At 47.1% G+C, this 25,200-nt stretch overlaps 1 protein-coding gene across 8 annotated transcripts in view; it reads left to right on the top strand.

Annotated features, from left to right (window-relative positions):
• Window positions 1–25,200, top strand: part of LOC139760418 (uncharacterized) — an 857,321-nt gene that overhangs the window by 440,167 nt on the left and 391,954 nt on the right. For all 8 annotated transcript variants that reach the window (XM_071683590.1, XM_071683591.1, XM_071683595.1 and 5 more), the window contains one exon: window positions 22,474–22,647. In XM_071683590.1, the coding sequence (XP_071539691.1) occupies window positions 22,474–22,647 (174 nt within the window). The remainder of the gene's footprint in view (window positions 1–22,473; window positions 22,648–25,200) is intronic.

Raw genomic sequence — 25,200 nt, forward strand, 5'->3', positions numbered from 1 at the left:
AATGAAATATATATATATATGTATATATATATATTTTTTTTTTTTTTTTTTTTTTTTTTTATACTTTGTCGCTGTCTCCCGCGTTTGCGAGGTAGCGCAAGGAAACAGACGAAAGAAATGGCCCAACCCCCCCCCCCCCCAATACACATGTACATACACACGTCCACACACGCAAATATACATACCTACACACCTTTCCATGGTTTACCCCAGACGCTTCACATGCCCTGATTCACTCCACTGACAGCACGTCAACCCCTGTATACCACATCGCTCCAATTCACTCTATTCCTTGCCCTCCTTACACCCTCCTGCATGTTCAGGCCCCGATCACACAAAATCTTTTTCACTCCATCTTTCCACCTCCAATTTGGTCTCCCTCTTCTCCTCGTTCCCTCCACCTCCGACACATATATCCTCTTGGTCAATCTTTCCTCACTCATTCTCTCCATGTGACCAAACCATTTCAAAACACCCTCTTCTGCTCTCTCAACCACGCTCTTTTTATTTCCACACATCTCTCTTACCCTTACGTTACTTACTCGATCAAACCACCTCACACCACACATTGTCCTCAAACATCTCATTTCCAGCACATCCATCCTCCTGCGCACAACTCTATCCATAGCCCACGCCTCGCAACCATACAACATTGTTGGAACCACTATTCCTTCAAACATACCCATTTTTGCTTTCCGAGATACTGTTCTCGACTTCCACACATTTTTCAAGGCTCCCAAAATTTTCGCCCCCTCCCCCACCCTATGATCCACTTCCGCTTCCATGGTTCCATCCGCTGACAGATCCACTCCCAGATATCTAAAACACCTCACTTCCTCCAGTTTTTCTCCATTCAAACTCACCTCCCAATTGACTTGACCCTCAACCCTACTGTACCCAATAACCTTGCTCTTATTCACATTTACTCTTAACTTTCTTCTTCCACACACTTTACCAAACTCAGTCACCAGCTTCTGCAGTTTCTCACATGAATCAGCCACCAGCGCTGTATCATCAGCGAACAACAACTGACTCACTTCCCAAGCTCTCTCATCCCCAACAGACTTCATACTTGCCCCTCTTTCCAGGACTCTTGCATTTACCTCCCTAACAACCCCATCCATAAACAAATTAAACAACCATGGAGACATCACACACCCCTGCCGCAAACCTACATTCACTGAGAACCAATCACTTTCCTCTCTTCCTACACGTACACATGCCTTACATCCTCGATAAAAACTTTTCACTGCTTCTAACAACTTGCCTCCCACACCATATATTCTTAATACCTTCCACAGAGCATCTCTATCAACTCTATCATATGCCTTCTCCAGAAATCCTCCCCTCCTTGTATTAACTTTCTAAAATGGGATATATATATATATATATATATATATATATATATATATATATATATATATATATATATATATATATATATCTTTTTTTCTTTTTTTCGTCCTATTCGCCATTTCCCGCACTAGCGAGGTAGCGTTATCAACAGAGGACTGGGCCTTAGAGGGAATATCCTCACCTGGCCCCCTTCTCTGTTCCTTCTTTTGGAAAATTAAAAAAAAAAAAAAAAAGAGAGGGGAGGATTTCCAGCCACCCGCTCCCTTCCCTTTTAGTCGCCTTCTACGACACGCAGGGAATACATGGGAAGTATTCTTTCTCCCCTATCCCCAGGGAAAATATATATATATATATATATATATATATATATATATATATATATATATATATATATATATATATATATATATATATATATATATAATAAGTCCACAAGAAAATGAAAAACAAGTTCCCAAGTGCACTTTCATGTAATGATCATATCATCAGGGGAGATACAAGTTTAAGATATAGAACGACCAGTTGATATACATTTAAAAGACGTAGTTAAGATGCCATTGGTAATCAAGTGTTACCGGATGGTGGTGTTCGGGTCTGGCATCATGTCTCTCATGAATATTATTATGTGAACAAGAAAGGGAACTGTTTACATGTTTTGCCTACAGTAAAGATATCCAGTTTGTGCAGATCTTCACTTATATTAATGTTACATTTCTTTGTGTATTTAATAACAGAAGATTCATTGATATTTCTCGTGGTCAAGGAGTTACAGTCAGTCACTGAGGTAACGTAACTCCAGTCAGTACAATGGGCCTAATTTACAGTATGATTAAACAAAGCAATTGATTATTGTCCCGTTCTTTGCCTAAGTGTAGCACAAAGATCCTTACCAATCTGCCCAACATAAAACATATCACAATTTCTACATGGCATTCTGTAAAAACATCCTGCAGAACTTTCTGGTGAGTTCCTGACTAAGAAATCCTTTACAATATTGTTGTTGCTGAAGGCAATGTTTACTTACATTAAAGGATTTAATCAACCTTGGAAGTAATGTAAAATTATCACTAAAAGGGAGATGTAAAAGATTGTTGGTATCAAAGGAAGGTTTGGGTTTAACACTATTAAATGATTTCTTTGCCAACTTAAGAGACTGATCAATGACAGATCAGGAGACTTTAACTTGGATCCAGTAACATATATCTTCTCAAACTCATCATCAGTAAACTCTGGACAACTTATACGTAATGCCCTAAAGAACGTAGACTGGAATGATGATAGACAGAGAAGACGGAAGAAAAAGGAAGGAACAAATGAGAGGTCAAGTAAGACAAGGGATGTTAGAGGAAACATAAGAGAAAGATCAGATGAAAAAGTTATAAAGAGAAACTTTGTATTTTATTGAATTCTTATCTTTCTCTTATTTTTCCAACATCATCTCGGTCTTCCTTGATCTCTTATTTATACTTTCCTTCCTTCCTTCCCTCAATAACTCATTCTCACGACCTCTTCTTCTTTCCTTCCTTCAATAACTCATTCTCACGACCTCTTCTTCCTTCCTTCCTTCAATAATTCATTCTCACGACCTCCTCTTCCTTCCTTCCTTCAATAACTCATTCTCACGACCTCTTCTTCCTTCCTTCCTTCCTTCAGTAACTCATTCTCACGACCTCGTCTTTCCTTCCTTCCTTCAGTAAATCATTCTCACGACCTCGTCTTCCTTCCTTCCTTCCTTCCTTCCTTCCTTCAATAACTCATTCTCACGACCTCTTCTTCCTTCCTTCCTTCAATAACACATTCTTACGACCTCGTCTTCCTTCCTTCCTTCCTTCCTTCAATAACTCATTCTCACGACCTCTTCCTTCCTTCCTTCCTTCCTTCATCTCTCTCCTCTTTCGTCCACATCAGCGTTGGCTAACCTCCCACCTTCTTCAATAGTGTCTCTTAAGCCTTTGCATTCAATTGATGTTGATTTCTTGAGTACGACCCTTGACCACGATGGTACGACCCTTGACCACGATGGTACGACCCTTGACCACGATGGTACGACCCTTGACCACGATGGTACGACGCTTGAGCACGAGGGTACGACCCTTGACCACGATGGTACGACGCTTGACTACGATGGTACGACCCTTGACCACGATGGTACGACCCTTGACCACGATGGTACGACGCTTGAGCACGAGGGTACGACCCTTGACCACGATGGTACGACGCTTGAGCACGAGGGTACGACCCTTGACCACGATGGTACGACCCTTGACCACGATGGTACGACGCTTGAGCACGAGGGTACGACCCTTGACCACGATGGTACGACCCTTGACCACAACGGTACGACGCTTGACCACGATGGTACGACGCTTGACCACGATGGTACGACCCTTGACCACGATGGTACGACCCTTGACCACGATGGTACGACGCTTGACCACGATGGTACGACCCTTGACCACGATGGTACGACCCTTGACCACGATGGTACGACGCTTGAGCACGATGGTACGACGCTTGACCACGATGGTACGACGCTTGACCACGATGGTACGACCCTTGACCACGATGGTACGACCCTTGACCACGATGGTACGACCCTTGACCACAACGGTACGACGCTTGACCACGATGGTACGACCCTTGACCACGATGGTACGACCCTTGACCACGATGGTACGACGCTTGAGCACGATGGTACGACGCTTGACCACGATGGTACGACCCTTGACCACGATGGTACGACCCTTGACCACGATGGTACGACCCTTGACCACGATGGTACGACGCTTGACCACGATGGTACGACCCTTGACCACGATGGTACGACCCTTGACCACGATGGTACGACGCTTGAGCACGAGGGTACGACCCTTGACCACGATGGTACGACCCTTGACCACGATGGTACGACGCTTGAGCACGAGGGTACGACCCTTGACCACGATGGTACGACGCTTGACCACGATGGTACGACCCTTGACCACGATGGTACGACCCTTGACCACGATGGTACGACGCTTGAGCACGAGGGTACGACCCTTGACCACGATGGTACGACGCTTGAGCACGAGGGTACGACCCTTGACCACGATGGTACGACGCTTGAGCACGAGGGTACGACCCTTGACCACGATGGTACGACGCCTGAGCACGAGGGTACGACCCTTGACCACGATGGTACGACGCTTGACCACAACGGTACGACGCTTGACCACGATGGTACGACGCTTGACCACGATGGTACGACGCTTGACCACAACGGTACGACCCTTGACCACGATGGTACGACCCTTGACCACGATGGTACGACGCTTGACCACGATGGTACGACGCTTGACCACGATGGTACGACGCTTGACCACAACGGTACGACGCTTGACCACGATGGTACGACCCTTGACCACGATGGTACGACCCTTGACCACGATGGTACGACGCTTGACCACGATGGTACGACGCTTGACCACAACGGTACGACGCTTGACCACGATGGTACGACCCTTGACCACGATGGTACGACCCTTGACCACGATGGTACGACCCTTGACCACGATGGTACGACCCTTGACCACGATGGTACGACCCTTGACCACGATGGTACGACGCTTGAGCACGAGGGTACGACCCTTGACCACGATGGTACGACGCTTGACCACAACGGTACGACGCTTGACCACGATGGTACGACGCTTGACCACGATGGTACGACGCTTGACCACAACGGTACGACGCTTGACCACGATGGTACGACGCTTGAGCACGATGGTACGACGCTTGAGCACGAGGGTACGACCCTTGACCACGATGGTACGACCCTTGACCACGAGGGTACGACGCTTGAGCACGATGGTACGACGCTTGAGCACGAGGGTACGACCCTTGACCACGACAGTACGACGCTTGAGCACGAGGGTACGACCCTTGAGCACGAGGGTACGACCCTTGACCACGACAGTACGACGCTTGACCACGAGGGTACGACCCTTGACCACGACAGTACGACGCTTGACCACGATGGTACGACGCTTGAGCACGAGGGTACGACCCTTGACCACGACAGTACGACGCTTGAGCACGAGGGTACGACCCTTGACCACGACAGTACGACGCTTGAGCACGAGGGTACGGCCCTTGAGCACGAGGGTACGACCCTTGACCACGACAGTACGACGCTTGAGCACGAGGGTACGACCCTTGACCACGACAGTACGACGCTTGAGCACGAGGGTACGACCCTTGACCACGACAGTACGACGCTTGAGCACGAGGGTACGACCCTTGAGCACGGCATGGCGAGCCTTGGGTATGAGGGCGTTACTTCTGGCCGGATCGTTACGGGTCACAGTTAAGGTTAAGGGCTAATGGCTCGTACCGTCGTGCTCCAGGGCCGTACCGTCGTGCTACAGGGCTCGTACCGTCGTGGTCAAGTGTCGTACCATCGTGGTCAGGGGCCGTACCGTCGTGCTCCAGGGCTCGTGCCGTCGTGCTCCAGGGCCGTACCGTCGTGCTCCAGGGCCGTACCGTCGTGCTACAGGGCCGCACCGTCGTAATCCAGGGCCGTACCGACGTGCTTCAGGGCTCGTACCGTCGTGGTCAAGGGCCGTACCGTCGTGCTCCAGGGCTCGTGCCGTCGTGCTCCAGGGCCGTACCGTCGTGGTCAAGGGTCGTACCTTCGTGCTCCAGGGTCGTACCGTCGTCGTGGTCAAGGGTCGTACCTTCGTGCTCCAGGGTCGTACCGTCGTGCACCAGGATCGTACCGTCGTGCTCCAGGGTCGTACCGTCGTGCTCGTGTCGTACCGTCGTGCTCGTGTCGTACCTTCGTGGTCCAGGGTCATACCGTTGTGCTCCTGGGTCGTTACGTCGAGCACCAGGATCGTACCGTCGTGTTCCAGGGTCGTACCTTCGTGCTCAAGTGTCGTACCGTCGAGCTCAAGTGTCGTACCGTCGTGCTCGTGTCGTACCTTCGTGGCCCAGGGCCGTACCGTCGTGGTCAAGGGTCGTACCGTCGTGCTCCAGGGTCGTACCGTCGTGCATCAGGATCGTACCGTCGTGCTCCAGGGTTGTACCGTCGTGCTCAAGTGTCGTACCTTCGTGGTCCAGGGTCGTACCGTCGTGGTCCAGGGTCGTACCGTCGTGCTCAAGTGTTGTACCTTCGTGGTCCAGGGTCGTACCGCCGTCGTCCAGGGTCGTACCGTCGTTGTCAAGTGTCGTAACGCCGTACAAGACGGGGTGTGTGTAGTGGTTAGTGAGGCTTGGGTACGAGGTATGTTGGAGGAGGTGGTTAGCAAGTCTTCGTTACCGTTCACGTGGAAAAAGAAAATGTTGTAGTGTAAGGTGGACGATATTGTAGTGGGAGGTGGACGATGTTGTAGTGGGAGGTGGACGATGTTGTAGTGGGAGGTGGACGATGTTGTAGTGGGAGGTGGACGATGTTGTCGTGCTGGGTGGACGATGTTGTCGTGCGAGGTGGACGATGTTGTAGTTGGAGGTGGACGATGTTGTAGTGGGAGGTGGACGATGTTGTAGTGCTAGGTGGACGATGTTGTAGTGCTAGGTGGACGATGTTGTAGTGCGAGGTGGACGATGTTGTAGTGGGAGGTGGACGATGTTGTAGTGGGAGGTGGACGATGTTGTAGTGGGAGGTGGACGATGTTGTAGTGGGAGGTGGACGATGTTGTCGTGCGAGGTGGACGATGTTGTAGTGGGAGGTGGAAGATGTAGTGCGAGGTGGACGATGTTGTAGTGGGAGGTGGAAGATGTAGTGCGAGGTGGAAGATGTAGTGCGAGTTGGAAGATGTTGTAGTGCGAGGTGGACGATGTTGTAGTGCGAGGTGGACGATGTTGTAGTGGGAGGTGGAAGATGGATATGTTGTTTACAGGGTGTTGTAAACAACGCCTGGCGTTACCGGACTCCGCCTGCTTGTGGTTTACGCCGCAGGTGAGGAAGGTCATTTGGGCAAGGTTGTGATCATCAGTGTATCATCTCGCCCCACAGGACTTTCATAGTTTCCCTGCTGCTGATAGTAGCGCATCCGAGGATGTACGATAATGCATCTCTCTTACCCTTACATTACTTACTCGATCAAACCACCTCACACCACTTATTGTCCTCAAACATCTCATTTCCAGCACATCCACCCTCCTGCGCACAACTCTATCCATAGCCCACGCCTCGCAACCATACAACATTGTTGGAACCACTATTCCTTCAAACATACCCATTTTTGCTTTCCCAGAAAATGTTCTCGACTTCCACACATTCTTCAACGCTCCCAGAACCTTCGCCCCCTCCCCCACCCTGTGACTCACTTCCATTTCCATGGTTCCATCCGCTGCCAAAACCACTCCCAGATATTTAAAACACTTCACTTCCTCCAGTTTTTCTCCATTCAAACTTACCTCCCATTTAACTTGTCCCTCAACCCTACGGTACCTAATAACCTTGCTCTTATTCACATTTACTCTTAACTTTCTTCTTTCACAACTTTACCAAACTCAGTCACCAACTTTTGCAGTTTCTCACATGAATCAGCCACCAGCGCTGCATCATCAGCAAACCACAACTGACTCACTTCCCAAGCCTTCTCATCCACAACAGACTGCATACTTGCCCTTCTATCTATCCAAAACTCTTGCATTCACCTCCCTAACAATCCCATCCATAATTAAATTAAACAACCATGGAGACATCACGCACCCCTGCCGCAAACCTACATTCACTGAGAACCAATCACTTTCCTCTCTTCCTACACGTACACATGCCTTACATCCTCGATAAAAACTTTTCACTGCTTCTAACAACTTGCCTCCCACACCATATATTCTTAATACCTTCCACAGAGCATCTCTATCAACTCTATCATATGCCTTCTTCAGATCCATAAATGCTACATACAAATCCATTTGCTTTTCCAAGTATTTCTCACATACATTCTTCAAAGCAAACACCTAATCCACACATCCTCTACCACTTCTGAAACCACACTGTTCTTCCCCAATCTGATGCTCTGTACATGCCTTCACCCTCTCAATCAATACCCTCCCATATAATTTCCCAGGAATACTCAACAAACTTATACCTCTGTAATTTGAACACTCACCTTTATCCCCTTTGCCTTTGTACAATGGCACTATGCACGCATTCCGCCAATCCTCAGGCACCTCACCATGAATCATTTATTTATTTATTTATTTATTTTGCTTTGTCGCTGTCTCCCGCGTTAGCGAGGTAGCGCAAAGAAACAGACGAAAGAACTGCCCAACCTACCCACATGCACATGTATGTACATACACGTCCACTCACGCAAATATACATACCTATACATCTTAACGTATACAGACATATACATATATATACATATATACACATGAACATAATTCATACTGTCTGCCCTTATTCATTTCCATCGCCACCTCGCCACACATGAAATAACAACCCCCTCCCCCCATGTGTGCGAGGTAGCGCTAGGAAAAGACAACAAAGGCCCCATTCATTCACACTCAGTCTCTAGCTGTCATGTGTAATGCACCGAAACCACAGCTCCCTATCCACACCCAGGCCCGACAAAACTTTCTATGATTTACCCCAGACGCTTCACATGCCCTAGTTCAATCCATTGACAGCACGTCGACCCCGGTATACCACATCGTTCCAGTTCACTCTATTCCTTGCACGCCTTTCACCCTCCTGCATGTTCACGCCCCGATCGCTCAAAATCTTTTTCACTCCACCTTTCCACCTCCAATTTGGTCTCCCACTTCTCCTCGTTCCCTCCACCTCTGACACATATATCCTTTGGTCAATCTTTCCTCACTCATTCTCTCCATGTGACCAAACCATTTCAAAACACCCTCTTCTGCTCTCTCAACCACACTCTTTTTATTTCCACACATCTCTCTTACCCTTACGTTACTTACTCGATCAAACCACCTCACACCACATATTGTCCTCAAACATCTCATTTACAACACATCCACCTTCCTCCGCATAACCCACGCCTCACAACCATATAAGATTGTTAGAACCACTATATATGATAAGTTCAAACATGTGTTCTATGAAAAATGTTCTTAAAAGTAACCATTTTAGGAATATGTTTTCATCATTGGTATTCTAGTGATCTTTAACACAGTCATTGTTATGTTGGCTGGCGGCCGCGGGGCATGTGATGTGCGTGTGTGTGTCATCACCGTGTACTTGTGTGTGTGTGTGTGTGTGTGTGTGTGTGTGTGTGCCAGTCATGGTGTGTACGTATTTGGTCCTCAGTGTCACCATGGAGGAGTTCCGGCCAGCGTGGCCAGGCTGGAGGTGGGTCGTGCTGCTGTGTGGGCGGGGCGCCTCCCCCGACACGCCCAGCCCAGCCTCATGCATGATGATCCAGCCCTCTGGAAGTTGTACGTCTGATGTTGTGATTGTAAGTGTGATGTTGTGATTGTAAGTGTGATGTTGTGATTGTAAGTGTGATGTTATGATTGTAGTTGTGATGTTGTGATTGTAGTTGTGATGTAATGATCGAAAGTGTGATGTTATGATTGTGGTTGTGATTTTATGATTGTAGTTGTGCTGTTATGATTGTAGTTGTGATGTTATTATTGTACGTGTGATGTTATGATTATAGTTGTGGTGTTATGATTATAGTTGTGATGTTATGAGCCTTGGGGTTGTGGCTGGGCTGATAGCCGCTGGTGGAGCGAGCAGTGGTTTGAGCCCCACGACAATATGTCATCAGGGAAGCGGAGGAAAGTTGGGTCAGGAAGTGTTGACCTCGTCAAGGGTCGAGGATGGTAATGACCCTGGAGGGTTGTTGACCTACTGGTGTGTCGGGGGGGGGGGGGGGGGTGAGGTGTCCATGGAACAGTATGGTAGGCTGCCATGTATGGACCATGGGGGTAGGGGGTGAGGACAGGTGTGGACCATGGGTGGAGGGGGTGAGGACAGGTGTGGACCATGGGGGTAGGGGTGAGGACAGGTGTGGACCATGGGGGTAGGGGGTGAGGACAGGTGTGGACCATGGGGGTAGGGGGTGAGGACAGGTGTGGACCATGGGGGTAGGGGGTGAGGACAGGTGTGGACCATGGGGGTAGGGGGTGAGGACAGGTGTGCACATTTAGCACATCTGTCAGTGGAATATTGGTCACCATGCCACGTTTTCTTCCAGCCAATGCTGAATCCTCTCTTTCATTTCTTTAAGAATTTGTCTTAACTCTAGATGTGGGGGGTCTGGATTCTTAAAGGCTCCTGCAGTCCGAGGCTGCGCTGCTTCCAGTAGCAAGGAAACGTGGACTCCTTTGGGGCGAGAAGTTCGTTGTGGAGGCTCCTCTGCCAGTGAGACAGCCTCGCCGAAGCTGACTTATTACTCGCGCTGTCACCTCGCTCAAGCGAAGTCCAGTGGACTGATTTTCTGCATATATATATATATATATATATATATATATATATATATATATATATATATATATATATATATATATATATTTTATATATATATATATATATATATATATATATATATATATATATATATATATATATATATATATATATATATATATATATATATATATATAAAAGGAAAGTAAAATCCCACAGTAGGATTTCATATTATATTGATCATGTAATCTGTGTGTGTATGTAGCAGGACATGTTTGGTGGAGACAATCCACCTCATCATCAGTACTTAACAAAGTGATTCAAACCCCAACATCACACTTGGTTCCCGCCGTCCAACACCAATCGTTCTAGGCCCAGCATTGTCTGCTGTCTGGTCGTAAGGTAGAGTGATATAGGGGGGTCAGGTGGCGGGGGTTGACCTGGGCAGCTGGGTGTGTTATGAACAACAATTTTTATGTTGTTCATGTTTTATCAATTCTCTCATAATGATTTGGTTAATGATAGGATGGGCTTTGAAATTGCCTTGGGATAAATTATAGTTCTTAGTATTAGCAGTTAAGACAGATTCAATGACGTTACGTGTGGCATAATCAGCAGAGGGGAATGGAATAACGGGATTTTCATGATGTATGAACTGATCATTTTCATGATGTATAAAGTGATCATTTTCATGATGTATGAAGTGATCATTTTCATGATGTGTGAAGTGATCATTTTCATGATGTATGAAGTGATCATTTTTATGATGTATGATCATTTTCACGATGAATGATGAAGTGATCATTTTCATGATGTATGATGAAGTGATCATTTTCACGATGAATGATGAAGTGATCATTTTCATGATGTATGATGAAGTGATCATTTTCACGATGAATGATGAAGTGATCATTTTCATGATGTATGATGAAGTGATCATTTTCATGATGTATGATGAAGTGATCATTTTCATGATGTATGATGAAGTGATCATTTTCATGATGTATGATGAAGTGATCATTTTCATGATGTATGATGAAGTGATCATTTTCATGATGTATGATGAAGTGATCATTTTCACGATGAATGATGAAGTGATCATTTTCATGATGTATGATGAAGTGATCATTTTCAAGATGTATGAAGTGATCATTTTTATGATGTATGATCATTTTCATGATGAATGATGAAGTGATCATTTTCATGATGTATGATGAAATGATCATTTTCATGATGTATGATCATTTTCATGATGTATGATGAAGTGATCATTTTCATGATGTATGATGAAGTGATCATTTTCATGATGTATGATGAAATGATCATTTTCATGATGTATGATCATTTTCATGATGTATGATGAAGTGATCATTTTCATGATGTATGATCATTTTCATGATGTATGATGAAGTGATCATTTTCATGATGTATGATGAAGTGATCATTTTCATGATGTATGATCATTTTCATGATGTATGATGAAGTGATCATTTTCATGATGTATGATGAAGTGATCATTTTCATGATGTATGATGAAGTGATCATTTTCATGATGTATGATGAAGTGATCATTTTCATGATGTATGATGAAGTGATCATTTTCATGATGTATGATGAAGTGATCATTTTCATGATGTATGATGAGGTGATCATTTTCATGACAATGCCTAGTGATCACATTGTTGTGGTCATACGTACGTAACGTGTGACCATGCCAGTAACATCTCTCCGTTACAGTCTTGCTCGTCTGGCCTACATCAATATGTTTACATGACTTGCATTTGACGGTGTAAACACTCCCACTTGTTGCATGATTTGGCCTACACTAAGGTCTTGCTGATGGTGTTATTGCAAGTGTTGCAGGTGTTATGAGTGTTGTAGGTGTTGCAAGTGTTGCAAATGTAGCAACAGTGACAAGTGTTGCAAATGTTGCAAGTGTTATAATTGTTGCAAGTTTTGCATGTGTTACAAGTGTTGCAAGTGTTGCAGGTGTTGCTGGTGTTACCAGTGTTTCAAGTGTTGTTAGCAGGAGACGTGTGGTTACTGCCCAACACACCACAGCTGACGAGGCTGTCCCATGACTTTACCGTCAGCCGCTGGTGCATGACTGTACCGTCAGGAGCTGGTGCATGACTGTACCGTCAGCCGCTGGTGCATGACTGTACCGTCAGCAGCTGGTGCATGACTGTACCGTCAGCCGCTGGTGCATGACTGTACCGTCAGCCGCTGGTGCATGACTGTACCGTCAGCAGCTGGTGCATGAATGTACCGTCAGCCGGTGGTGCATGACTGTACCGTCAGCCGCTGGTGCATGACTGTACCGTCAGGAGCTGGTATATGACTGTACCGTCAGGAGCTGGTGCATGACTGTACCGTCAGGAGCTGGTGCATGACTGTACCGTCAGGAGCTGGTGCATGACTGTACCGTCAGGAGCTGGTGCATGACTGTACCGTCAGGAGCTGGTGCATGACTGTACCGTCAGGAGCTGGTGCATGACTGTACCGTCAGGAGCTGGTGCATGACCGATCAACAGGTGGGCGTGGCCAACCAGCTCCCTTCCCTCACCCCATCCTCCTAGCCTCCAGTACGCACCCTCCCCCCCCCCCACATCACCAGGCGTGGGGAGGGGAGGGGAGGGGAGGGAGGCGTGGGGAGAGGAGGGGTGGTGGGGGGTGCGGGGAGAAAGTGAGGGAGAAAAGTGATGGAAGCAGGCGCAGCAGAGCTGTTGTGATGTGGCAGCCCAGCACGATGGTGTGGGCAGGCAGTACTTACCCACCACTAGTACTTACTTACGATTAGTACTTACCGACGTGTGCTTACTTTCGAGTACTTACCGACGAGTATTTGCGAGTACTTACCGACGAGTGCTTACTTACCGACAAGTACTTACGAACGAGTGCTTACTTACCGACGGATAGTTACGAGTACTTACGGCGATAGTTTGCGAGTGAGTGTGTGAGAGGAAATACTTGTTCAAGTCACTTAACAACAGACGGACAGGCTAACTGTCACGTCAGGAAGGAGCCAAGTACTTGCCTCAGCTAACCTGGGGTACCTGTCTGCAGGTGATAACTTGTGAACAGTTGCTCCGATCATACAAGGGATTGAGTCGTCCTTGTATGGAGTACTGCTCTCACATCTGGGATGGTTCTAGCTCTGCATCCTTACCCAACACAGTTGAGTTGAAAGCAGTCCGACTTATAAACTGTCCCAGGCTAACTACCAAACTTGACCCCCTTGCCCAACGCCACAATGGTGGTTCACTTTCCTTCTTCTATACTATGGTATTACTTTGGTTTTTGCTCCCGAGAACTGGCTTCTTGCGTGCCCCCACCACTAGCTAGACCACGCGATACTTGGCAAGCTGCTGCTTCACACGATTACTGTGTGGCCATCAGCAACTCATGGTTAGGCCGTTTTGATACCTGCTTCTTTCCCTACATGTCGAAGCTTTGGAACTCTCAACCCTCTCATGGCTTTCCCATTTGCTGTGACCTGACACATTTCAAAAGACAAGTTTGATACTTCCAAAGTTCGTAAATACTTTCTCTTGTCTCATCTTTTTCCTTCATAAACTTTTACACTTCAGTTAAGACTCGTCCTTGATGTGGAGAAAAAAGAAGAACGATGAGTCGCGCGAGTTAAGGTGTTGTTATGTTTGATGTGTGAGATAGTGGGAGGTGAGGTAGTGGTGAGAGGTGAGGCCCAGCACACACTCCACGACGTGTTCTGTCCACAGTGTTGAGAGAGGAATGTGGGGGGGGGGGCATCATCCAAAGCAGGTTTTTATCTGGACCATTTCAGCCTCGAGTTTATCCTTGAGGTGAACCTTGAAGACATACAGAGATAAGAGTCATCCCCACCTCACCTGTGCACACTCTTCTACCTAACCTAACCTAACCTAACCTAACCTAACCTAATTCACCTAACTAAACCTAACCTAACCTCACCTCACCTCACCTCACCTAACCTAACCTAACCTAACCTAACCTAACCTAAACTACTCTAACCTAACCTAACCTAACCTAACCTAACCTAACTTAACTTAACTTAACTTAACTTAACCTAACCTAACCTAACCTAACCTAAACTACTCTAACCTAACCTAACCTAACCCAACCTAACCTAACCTAACTTAACCTAAGCTAACCTAACCTAACCTAACCTAACCTAACCTAACCTAACCTAACTTAACTTAACTTAACTTAACTTAACCTAACCTAACCTAACCTAACTTAACCTAACCTAACCTAAACTAACCTAACCTAACCTAACTTAACCTAACCTAACCTAACCTAACCTAACCTAACCTAACTTAACCTAACCTAACCTAACCTAACCTAGCTAACCTAACCTAACCTAACCTAACTTAACCTAACCTAACCTAACCTAACGTAAGGTGTTGTAACAGCGGAGTTGTGTGTGTTTCTGTTTTCCTGGCTGCTGCTGCTGCAGTTGTCCTCACACTCGGTCGCTGGTTAAATGTGTTTTCATGGCAGCGACGGTTTCCTCATGCCTCACGCTTGTACCCTGGGTCGTGTGTAGGTCACAAGCGAGGGTCGTGTGCGGGTCACAAGCGTGGGTCGTGTGTGGGTTACTAGCGTGGGTCGTGTGTGGGCCCGTGGTGCTGGGCAGGACGTGTGGGTATGTGGTGCTGGGCAGGACGTGTGGGTACGTGGTGTTGGGTAGACCGTGTGGGTACGTGGTGCTGGGCAGGCTGTGTGGGTGCTGGGTAGGCCGTGTGGGTACGTGATGTTGGGTAGGCCGTGTGGGTACGTGGTGCTGGGCAGGCTGTGTGGGTGCTGGGTAGGCCGTGTGGGTACGTGGTGTTGGGTAGGCCGTGTGGGTACGTGGTGCTGGGCAGGCTGTGTGGGTGCTGGGTAGGCCGTGTGGGTACGTCGTGTTGGGCAGGCCGTGTACCTCAACCCTACTGTACCTAATAACCTTACTCTTATTCACATTTACGCTCAGCTTTCCTCTTTCACACACTTTACCAAACTCAGTCTCCAGCTTCTGCAGTTTCTCACATGAATCAGCCACCAGCGCTGTCTCATCAGCGATCAACAACTGACTCACTTCCCAAGCTCTCTCATCCACAACAGACTGCATACTTGCCCCTCTTTCCAAAACTCTTGCATTCACCTCCCTAACAACCCCATCCATAAACAAATTAAACAACCATGGAGACATCACACACCCCTGCCGCAAACCTACATTCACTGAGAACCAATCACTTTCCTCTCTTCCTCGATAAAAACTTTTCACTGCTTCTAACAACTTGCCTCCCACATCATATACCCTTGATACTTTCCACAGAGCATCTCTATCAACTCTATCATAAGCCTTCTCCAAATCCATAAATGCTACATACAAATCCATTTGCTTTTCTAAGTATTTCTCACATACATTCTTCAAAGGAAACACCTGATCCACACATCCTCTACCACTTTTGAAACCACACTGCTCTTCCCCAATCTGATGCTCTGTACATGCCTTCACCCTCTCAATCAATACCCTCCCATATAATTTACCAGGAATACTCAACAAACTTATACCTCTGTAATTTGAGCACTCACTCTTATCCCCTTTGCCTTTGTACAGTGGCACTATGCAAGCATTCCGCCAATCCTCAGGCACCTCACCATGAGTCATACATACATTAAATAACCTTACCAACTAGTCAACAATACAGTCACCCCCTTTTTTAATAAATTCCACTGCAATACCATCCAAACCCGCTGCCTTGCCGGCTTTCATCTTCCGCAAAGCTTTTACTACCTCTTCTCTGTTTACCAAATCATTTTCCCTAACCCTCTCACTTTGCACACCACCTCGACCACAACCCCTATATCTGCCACTCTATCATCAAACACATTCAACAAACCTTCAAAATACTCACTCCATATCCTTCTCACATCACCACTACTTGTTATCACCTCCCCATTAGCCCCCTTCACTGAAGTTCCCATTTGTTCCCTTGTCTTACGCACTTTATTTACCTCCTTCCAAAACATCTTTTTATTCTCTCTAAAATTTAATGATACTCTCTCACCCCAACTCTGATTTGCCCTCTTTTTCACCTCTTGCACCTTTCTCTTGACCTCCTGCCTCTTTCTTTTATACATATCCCACTCATTTGCATTATTTCCCTGCAAAAATCATCCAAATGCCTCTCTCTTCTCTTTCACTAACAATCTTACTTCTTCATCCCACCACTCACTGCCCTTTCTAATCTGCCCACCTCCCACGCTTCTCATGCCACAAGCATCTTTTGCGCAAGCCATCACTGCTTCCCTGAATACATCCCATTCCTCCTCCACTCCCCTTACGTCCTTTGTTCTCGCCTTTTTCCATTCTGTACTCAGTCTCTCCTGGTACTTCCTCGCACAAGTCTCCTTCCCAAGCTCACTTACTCTCACCACTCTCTTCACTCCAACATTCTCTCTTCTTTTCTGAAAACCTCTACAAATGTTCACCTTCGCCTCCACAAGATAATGATCAGACATCCCTCCAGTTGCACCTCCCAGCACATTAACATCCAAAAGTCTCTCTTTCGCGCGCCTATCAATTAACACATAATCCAATAACGCTCTCTGGCCATCTCTCCTACTTACATACGTATACTTATGTATATCTCTCTTTTTAAACCAGGTATTCCCAATCACCAGTCCTTTTTCAGCACATAAATCTACAAGCTCTTCACCATTTCCATTTACAACATTGAACACCGCATGTATACCAATTATTCCCTCAACTGCCACATTACTCACCTTTGCATTCAAATCACCCAACACTATAACCCGGTCTCGTGCATCAAAACCACTAACACACTCATCAGTTGCTCCCAAAACACTTGCCTCTCATGATCTTTCTTCTCATTCCCAGGTGCATATGCACCAATAATCACCCATCTCTCTCCATCAACTTTCAGTTTTACCCTTATCAATCTAGAGTTTACTTTTTTTCACTCTATCACATACTCCCACCACTCCTGTTTCAGGAGTAGTGCTACTCCTTCCCTTGCTCTTGTCCTCTCACTAACTCCTGACTTTACTCCCATTTCCAAACCACTCTTCCCCTTTACCCTTGAGCTTCGTTTCACTCAGAGCCAAAACATCCAGGTTCCTTTCATCAAACATACTACCTATCTCTCCTTTTTTCTCATCTTGGTTACATCCACACACATTTAGACACCCCAATCTGAGCCTTCGAGGAGGATGAGCACTCCCCGCATGACTCCTTCTTCTGTTTCCCCTTTTAGAAAGTTAAAATACAAGGAGGGGAGGGTTTTTAGCCCCCCGCTCCCGTCCCCTCTAGTCGCCTTCTACGACACGCGAGGAATGCGTGGGAAGTATTCTTTCTCCCCTATCCCCAGGGATAATATATAATATATATATATATATATATATATATATATATATATATATATATATATATATATATATATATATATATATACTTCTCAGTTGTTAGTAGTAGTAGTTACTAGATATTATCATTTGATGGTTAGGTTAGGTTAGGTTAGGTTAGGTTAGGTGATGCTACCAAGGGGGACCACAACCCTGGTGTAAGTATGACCTCCTGATATAACCATCTGTGACCCAGCTGGGACAGTGGAGTGTGACTACTCACTCACCTGTAGGCTCGGGTACCTGGCCTAGGCTGGTGTGTGGTACAACTCCCTCCACGTAGCACACGCACGCACGCACGCGCGGCTTGTTAAGGGTTACATTGCAACGGTGAACGTCCCCAGGTATTTGTATCTGTTGTTATATCTGTTGTGATGACGTCGTCCGGCCCTGGGCGAAGCCTGCGAACCAAGGAGAAATGTGGGGTTGACCCAAGGAATTAATTCGTAATCCTTTTATCCCTCTAGTTCGTAGTGAAAAACATTTATTCACAATTAATGTTCACTGATGAGTTTATTCACATCGAATGTTCACTTGAGATTATGTAGTGAGACGGACATGTACACATGACTGGGAGAATCTCTGGCCAGGTCTGTTATTAATGGCCATGATCCCGGACATGGACGTCCCTGGTAGGTTAGGTCGAGTCAGTGTGGTGGTCGGCCAGACCCTAGTGGTTACTGCAGTACTCACCACCACACATGTGTTCTGGTGTTACCTTCCTCCACTGAACCATCTGGTTCTGTTCCAGGCTCCGGAAGGCCTGGCTGACCCCTTCGTGCGGCCCACGTCACTGGTGCGTCCATGTTATGCGTCAAGTTTTGCGTCGATGTTATGCGTCGATGCTATGCGTCAGTGTAACGCGTGGATGTCATGAATCGATGGTATATGTCGATGTTATGCGTCGACATTATGCTTCAATGTCATGCGTCGATATGCGTCCATGCCATGCGTCGATGTTATGCGTCGGTCATGCGTTGGTGTTATGCGTCGATGCCATGCGTCGGTTATGCGTCGGTGTTGTGCGTCGATTTCATGTTTCGATTTTATGCGTTTATGTCATGCATCGATGTCATGCGCCGGTGTTATGCGTCGGTGTTATGCGTCGATGTCATGCGTCGGTGTTATGCGTCGATGTCATGCGTCGATGTTATGCGTCGATGTCATGCGTCGATGTTATGCGTCGATGTCATGCGTCGATGTTATGCGTCGATGTCATGCGTCGATGTCATGCGTCGGTGTTATGCGTCGATGTCATGCGTCGATGTTATGCGTCGATGTCATGCGTCGATGTCATGCGTCGATGTCATGCGTCGGTGTTATGCGTCGATGTCATGTGTCGATGTTATGCGTCGGTGTTATGCGTCGGTGGTATGCGTCGGTGTTATGCGTCGATGTTATGCATCGGTGTTATGCGTCGATGTCATGCGTCGGTGTTATGCGTCGATGTCATGCGTCGGTGTTATGCGTCGGTGTTATGTGTCGATGTCATGCGTCGGTGTTATGCGTCGATGTCATGCGTTATGCGTGGATGTCATGCGTCGATGTTATGCGTCGATGTCATGCGTCGGTGTTATGCGTCGATGTCATGCGTTATGCGTGGATGTCATGCGTCGATGTTATGCGTCGATGTCATGCGTCGGTGTTATGCGTCGATGTCATGCGTTATGCGTGGATGTCATGCGTCGATGTTATGCGTCGATGTCATGCGTCGGTGTTATGCGTCGATGTCATGCGTTATGCGTGGATGTCATGCGTCGGTGTTATGCGTCGATGTCATGCGTCGGTGTTATGCGTCGATGTCATGCGTTATGCGTGGATGTCATGCGTCGGTGTTATGCGTCGATGTCATGCGTCGGTGTTATGCGTCGATGTCATGCGTTATGCGTGGATGTCATGCGTCGATGTTATGCGTCGATGTCATGCGTCGGTGTTTTGCGTGGATGCACTGCTGATGTTGGAGCGTCGAGTGCTGGGGTACGAGGGTGGTGTGGGCAGGGGATGGCCTCCCGTATGATGGCATGCCGCTGAGTGCAACACCTCGCCCAGACACGGCCCAGGTGACGGCCCAGACACGGCCCAGGTGACGGCCCAGACACGGCCCAGACACGGCCCAGGTGACGGCCCAGACACGGCCCAGGTGACGGCCCAGGTGACGGCCCAGGTGACGCGTTCAGTTTTTCCTGAAGCTTCGAGTAATGAAGGCGAGGTGCGGGTTGGTCAGGCACGAGGGTATGTGCGGGTGCCTGCTGAACTGGACGTGTTCGTCACATGATCACGTGATGTCGTCATCATGACCTTCCCCTCTGTGGTCGCCCTCGCTGAAGGGTGAGGGGTGAGGGAGGAGTGAGGGGAGGCGCGGAACCCAGAGTGGGTGGGAGTGGCATCTCTCTCTCTCTCTCTCTCTCTCTCTCTCTCTCTCTCTCTCTCTCTCTCTCTCTCTCTCTCTCTCTCTCCCCCCCTGACTCTAGGGGAACGTGGTTGTCTATAATTCCAAGATTCTGTCTGGGGATGTCCGGGGATGTGTGACGCACGCACGCACGCACGCCCGGCCAGCCAGCCAGGCCAGGCGTGGTGTAAGATGGTACAGCCTGGCTGGCTGGCTGGCTGGCTGCTGGTGGTGGAGTGGCGGGTAGTGACCTGCTCCACCACCAGGGTCATGACCTGACCTTCGCACATGTTCACCTTCAGTAACGTCATAGTTACGTCTCTTGTCTTCCTCGTATATCAACTAACTGTTGTACGTCTTCCATCTCATTCTTGTATCTCCCCTGACGGTGATCATTACACGAAAGTGCACTTGGGTACTTACCGTGTTTCATTTCCCCCGTGGTTATATGTATATAATAGATCACGCCCACCGCTGTCACCTCTTGAAGCTAGGACGCCATTTGGTAATCACACGTTTACCAAATGGCGTCCTAGTTTCGTCTCTTCGATGTATATCAACTGACTGTTATATTTCTCTCTTGTGTCTCCCCTGATGATGTGATTATTACACGAAAGTGCACTTGGGAACTTTTCGTGTTTCATTTCCCCCGTGGACTCATAGGAATATATATATATATATATATATATATATATATATATATATATATATATATATATATATATATATATATCTTTTCTCTTTCTTTTAAACTATTCGCCATTTCCCGCGTTAGCGAGGTAGCGTTAAGAACAGAGGACTGGGCCTTTGAGGGAATACCCTCACCTGGCCCAATTCTCTGTTCCTTCTTTTGGAAAATTAAAAAAAAAAAAAACGAGAGGGGAGGATTTCCAGCCCCCCGCTCCCTCCCCTTTTAGTCGCCTTCTACGACACGCAGGGAATACGTGGGAAGTATTCTTAATCCCCTATCCCCAGGGATATATATATATATATATATATATATATATATATATATATATATATATATATATATATATATATATCGTTAATGAGATGACTGTGATTAGGGCATTTAGGTACTTCTGTCGCCATAGTTAACATACACAACATGTGTGGATACTGACACACTCGATCTGTGTACATTCCAGACCGAACCTAAGATATTAATCATACTAATAATGACAATGATGAATGTATTATTATTATTATTATTATTATTATTATTATTATTATTATTATTATTATTATTATTATTACAAGGTCTGTTGATTATCGTTTGCGTCCTAAGGACTAAATTTGAAGCGAGGCAAAATATGAAGACCGAGGCACCGTGTCACAGTGGACAGACCTTACCTGTACAGTCATGGTGGCTTCTCTGGTGAGGTTGGTCATGGCTGGAGCTGGGTGACTCTCTGAGACCATGGACTGCACGTGAGGTTGCGGTGCCGAACTGCAACCGAGGGGACGAGGAATCTCTCGTGGTGGGAGGAGGTGAGGGTGGCGGGGTAGATGGTGGAAAGGCAGCTTTCATCTTAACTGTTGGAGGAGATGCAGGTGATGGTTGCAGAGAGGTGGGAGGACTAGTTTGATTTGGACATGGACATTGGACGTCATGTGGTGGATAGGATGGTAGATATGACGGAGGAGTGGGCAGGCGCCGTTGCCACGCCTGAAGCAGTAGAGGGCGCTGCCTCTGCCTGAGGCAGCGTTGCCACATGCTGGTCACTTCATTACTTGGATAATTTGAAGTACATAATTTCAGATATGACACCGTGATGGTTGTGGGCAGCGTCCACGGTGCGGGAGGGGTTGTAGAGAGGTTGGGGGGGGAGGGAGGGGGTTAAGAGGGGTTCGTGTCGTACATTGAGGTTTGGAGAGGAGGAGGGAAGGGGGGGGGGACTGCCAGATGATCGCTATGTACTGACAATGTGTCGTGTGTGTGTTGCAGGTGGACGTGATGGGGCAGTCGCTGTACGACTACACCCACCCGTGTGATCATGAGGAGGTGAGGGAACTGATGACCAACAAGGGCCCGCAGGAGCCGCGCCACGCCTTCCTCAGGCTCAAGTGCACCCTGACCGCCAAGGGCCGCTCCGTCAACCTGAAGAGCGCCTCCTACAAGGTCAGTATGTCTCCTCCTTCACATTGTCCCCACCCAGACGGTCTCCTCCCTCACACTATGTCCTACATCTTCTGTCCCCTCACACTGCCTCCTGCAGGGTGGGTTGTCCCCTTACACTGCCTCCTACAGGATGGGTTGTCCCCTCACACTGCCTCCTACAGGATGGGTTGTCCCCTCACACTGCCTCCTGCAGGGTGGTTTGTCCCTTCACACTGCCTCCTGCAGGGTGAGTTGTCCCCTCACACTGCCTCCTGCAGGGTGTGTATCCGTCCCACCCCCCTCACACTGCCTCATATATATCCTACTGTTTGCTCTACTTTCTAATGTGGTCGATGTTCCTCCCTCATATTCCCTCATGCAAGGTGAGTTGTGAGTTGTGAGTTGTGGTCAGTAACACAACGCTGCACCACTGAGGCCAGCTGCAACATCTCCCACTCATTTGCACTATTTCCCTGCAAAAATCGCCCAAATGCCTCTCTCTTCTCTTTCACTAATAATCTTACTTCTTCATCCCACCACTCACTACCCTTTCTAATCTGCCCGCCTCCCACGCTTCTCATGCCACAAGCATCTTTTGCGTACGCCATCACTGCTTCCCTAAATACATCCCATTCCTCTCCCACTCCCCTTACATCCTTTGTTCTCACCTTTTTCCATTCTGTATTCAGTCTCTTCTGGTACTTCCTCACACAAGTCTCCTTCCCAAGCTCACTTACTCTCACCACTCTCTTCACCCCAACATTCTCTCTTCTTTTCTGAAAACCTCTAGAAATCTTCACCTTCGCCTCCACAAGATAATGATCAGACATCCCTCCAGTTGCACCTCTCAGCACATTAACATCCATGGGGTATACATGGTATACATGGGGTGTTCAGTGCTGTAAATGGAAATGGTGAAGAGCTTGTAGATTTATGTGCTGAAAAAGGACTGGTGATTGGGAATACCTAGTTTAAAAAGAGAGATATATATAAGTATACGTATGTAAGTAGGAGAGATGGCCAAAGAGCGTTATTGGATTACGTGTTAATTGATAGGCGCGCGAAAGAGAGACTTTTGGATATATACGTATATATATATATATATATATATATATATATATATATATATATATATATATATATATATATATATAGAGAGAGAGAGAGAGAGAGAGAGAGAGAGAGAGAGAGAGGGAGAGAGTGGTCAGGGTATTCAGTTCTCCAACGTGGAGTGCATCTCCCTCACACTATCGTCAACAAGGTTGGTGTCTCCCCCACACTACCTCGAGCAACGTTTGTGTATCTCCCTCATATTGACCCCAGCCGGTTGTATCTCCCTCATATTGACCCCAGCCGGTTGTATCTCCCTCATATTGACCCCAACCAGGTGTATCTCCCTCACACACTTCAACATGAGGACTACTCCTACCCACATACTCATGTGTTACTAAGTTACCAAGTTACTGTTCCTGTGTCATTTACACTCATTTATATACTTACCACATGTGAACGCAACCACATGTGGACGTAACGACATGTGGACGTAACCACATGTGGACGTAAGGGATGGTGGATGGTCGGGAGAGGAGCCACAGTCTTATGGTTGGGAAGGAATGGTTGATGGACTCATGCTTCATGCAGTATGGGTGTGTGTATGGCTCGACCAGCCCTCCCATGCACACGACACAGATGCTGACAGATGTATGGACGATGGTGCCTGAGCTGTGCCTGAACTGTGCGTGGTTTAGTGAGCTTACTTTCCAGTAGAAATTTAACCATCCATAGCAGTGAGAGAGAGAGAGAGAGAGAGAGAGAGAGAGAGAGAGAGAGAGAGAGAGAGAGAGAGAGAGAGAGAGAGAGAGACTCTGAACTTGCTCTCGTGCTTGCTCGTCTGTTCCGTTTCTGTTTAAAGACCAGAACTTTTCATTCTCTGCAGGATGCGTTCGTACATCCCATCCCTAAGAAGGGTGACAGTTCTAATCCCTTTCATTTCCAGTCTTTGAATCCCATCTCATCTCCCATATCCTCCGACATCTTGAACCTCACAGTCTTCTCTCTGATCACCAGTATGGCTTCCGTAAGGTGAGATCCACTGGTGGTATTCTTTCCCATCTTACTAATGTCTGGTCATCATCCCCGGAAAGATTTTGGGGAATCCTGTGCAGCTGCTCTTGACATAGACAAAGCTTTTAACTGGGTGTGGCATGGGAGTCTCATCTCTAAGCTTTCCTCTTTTGGCTTCCCTCCCTCACTTTGCTCTTTCATATCTAGCTTCTTCTCTGGCCGTTCTGTGGTTGTTGATTTATCAGCTTTCCCCCTTTTCTCAATTAATAGCCGTGTCCCTCAAGGTTCTGTCCTGTCACCTACACTTTTTCTCTTTTTTCTTCAACGATTTCTTTCCTCCACAAATAATCCAGTGGACTCATACACTCACGACTCAACACTGCATTCATCCACATCTTCAATTCTGTTCCCTCTTCTCTCACTTGATTTACATCTCGTCTTAACGCAGCTTCCTCAATATACTCAGACTTGGACAGGATATCTCACTGGGGTACTTATTAAATTTAATGC

The sequence above is a fragment of the Panulirus ornatus genome, chromosome 36 (assembly GCF_036320965.1).
Source record: "Panulirus ornatus isolate Po-2019 chromosome 36, ASM3632096v1, whole genome shotgun sequence".
In the NCBI taxonomy this organism is placed as follows: domain Eukaryota; kingdom Metazoa; phylum Arthropoda; class Malacostraca; order Decapoda; family Palinuridae; genus Panulirus; species Panulirus ornatus.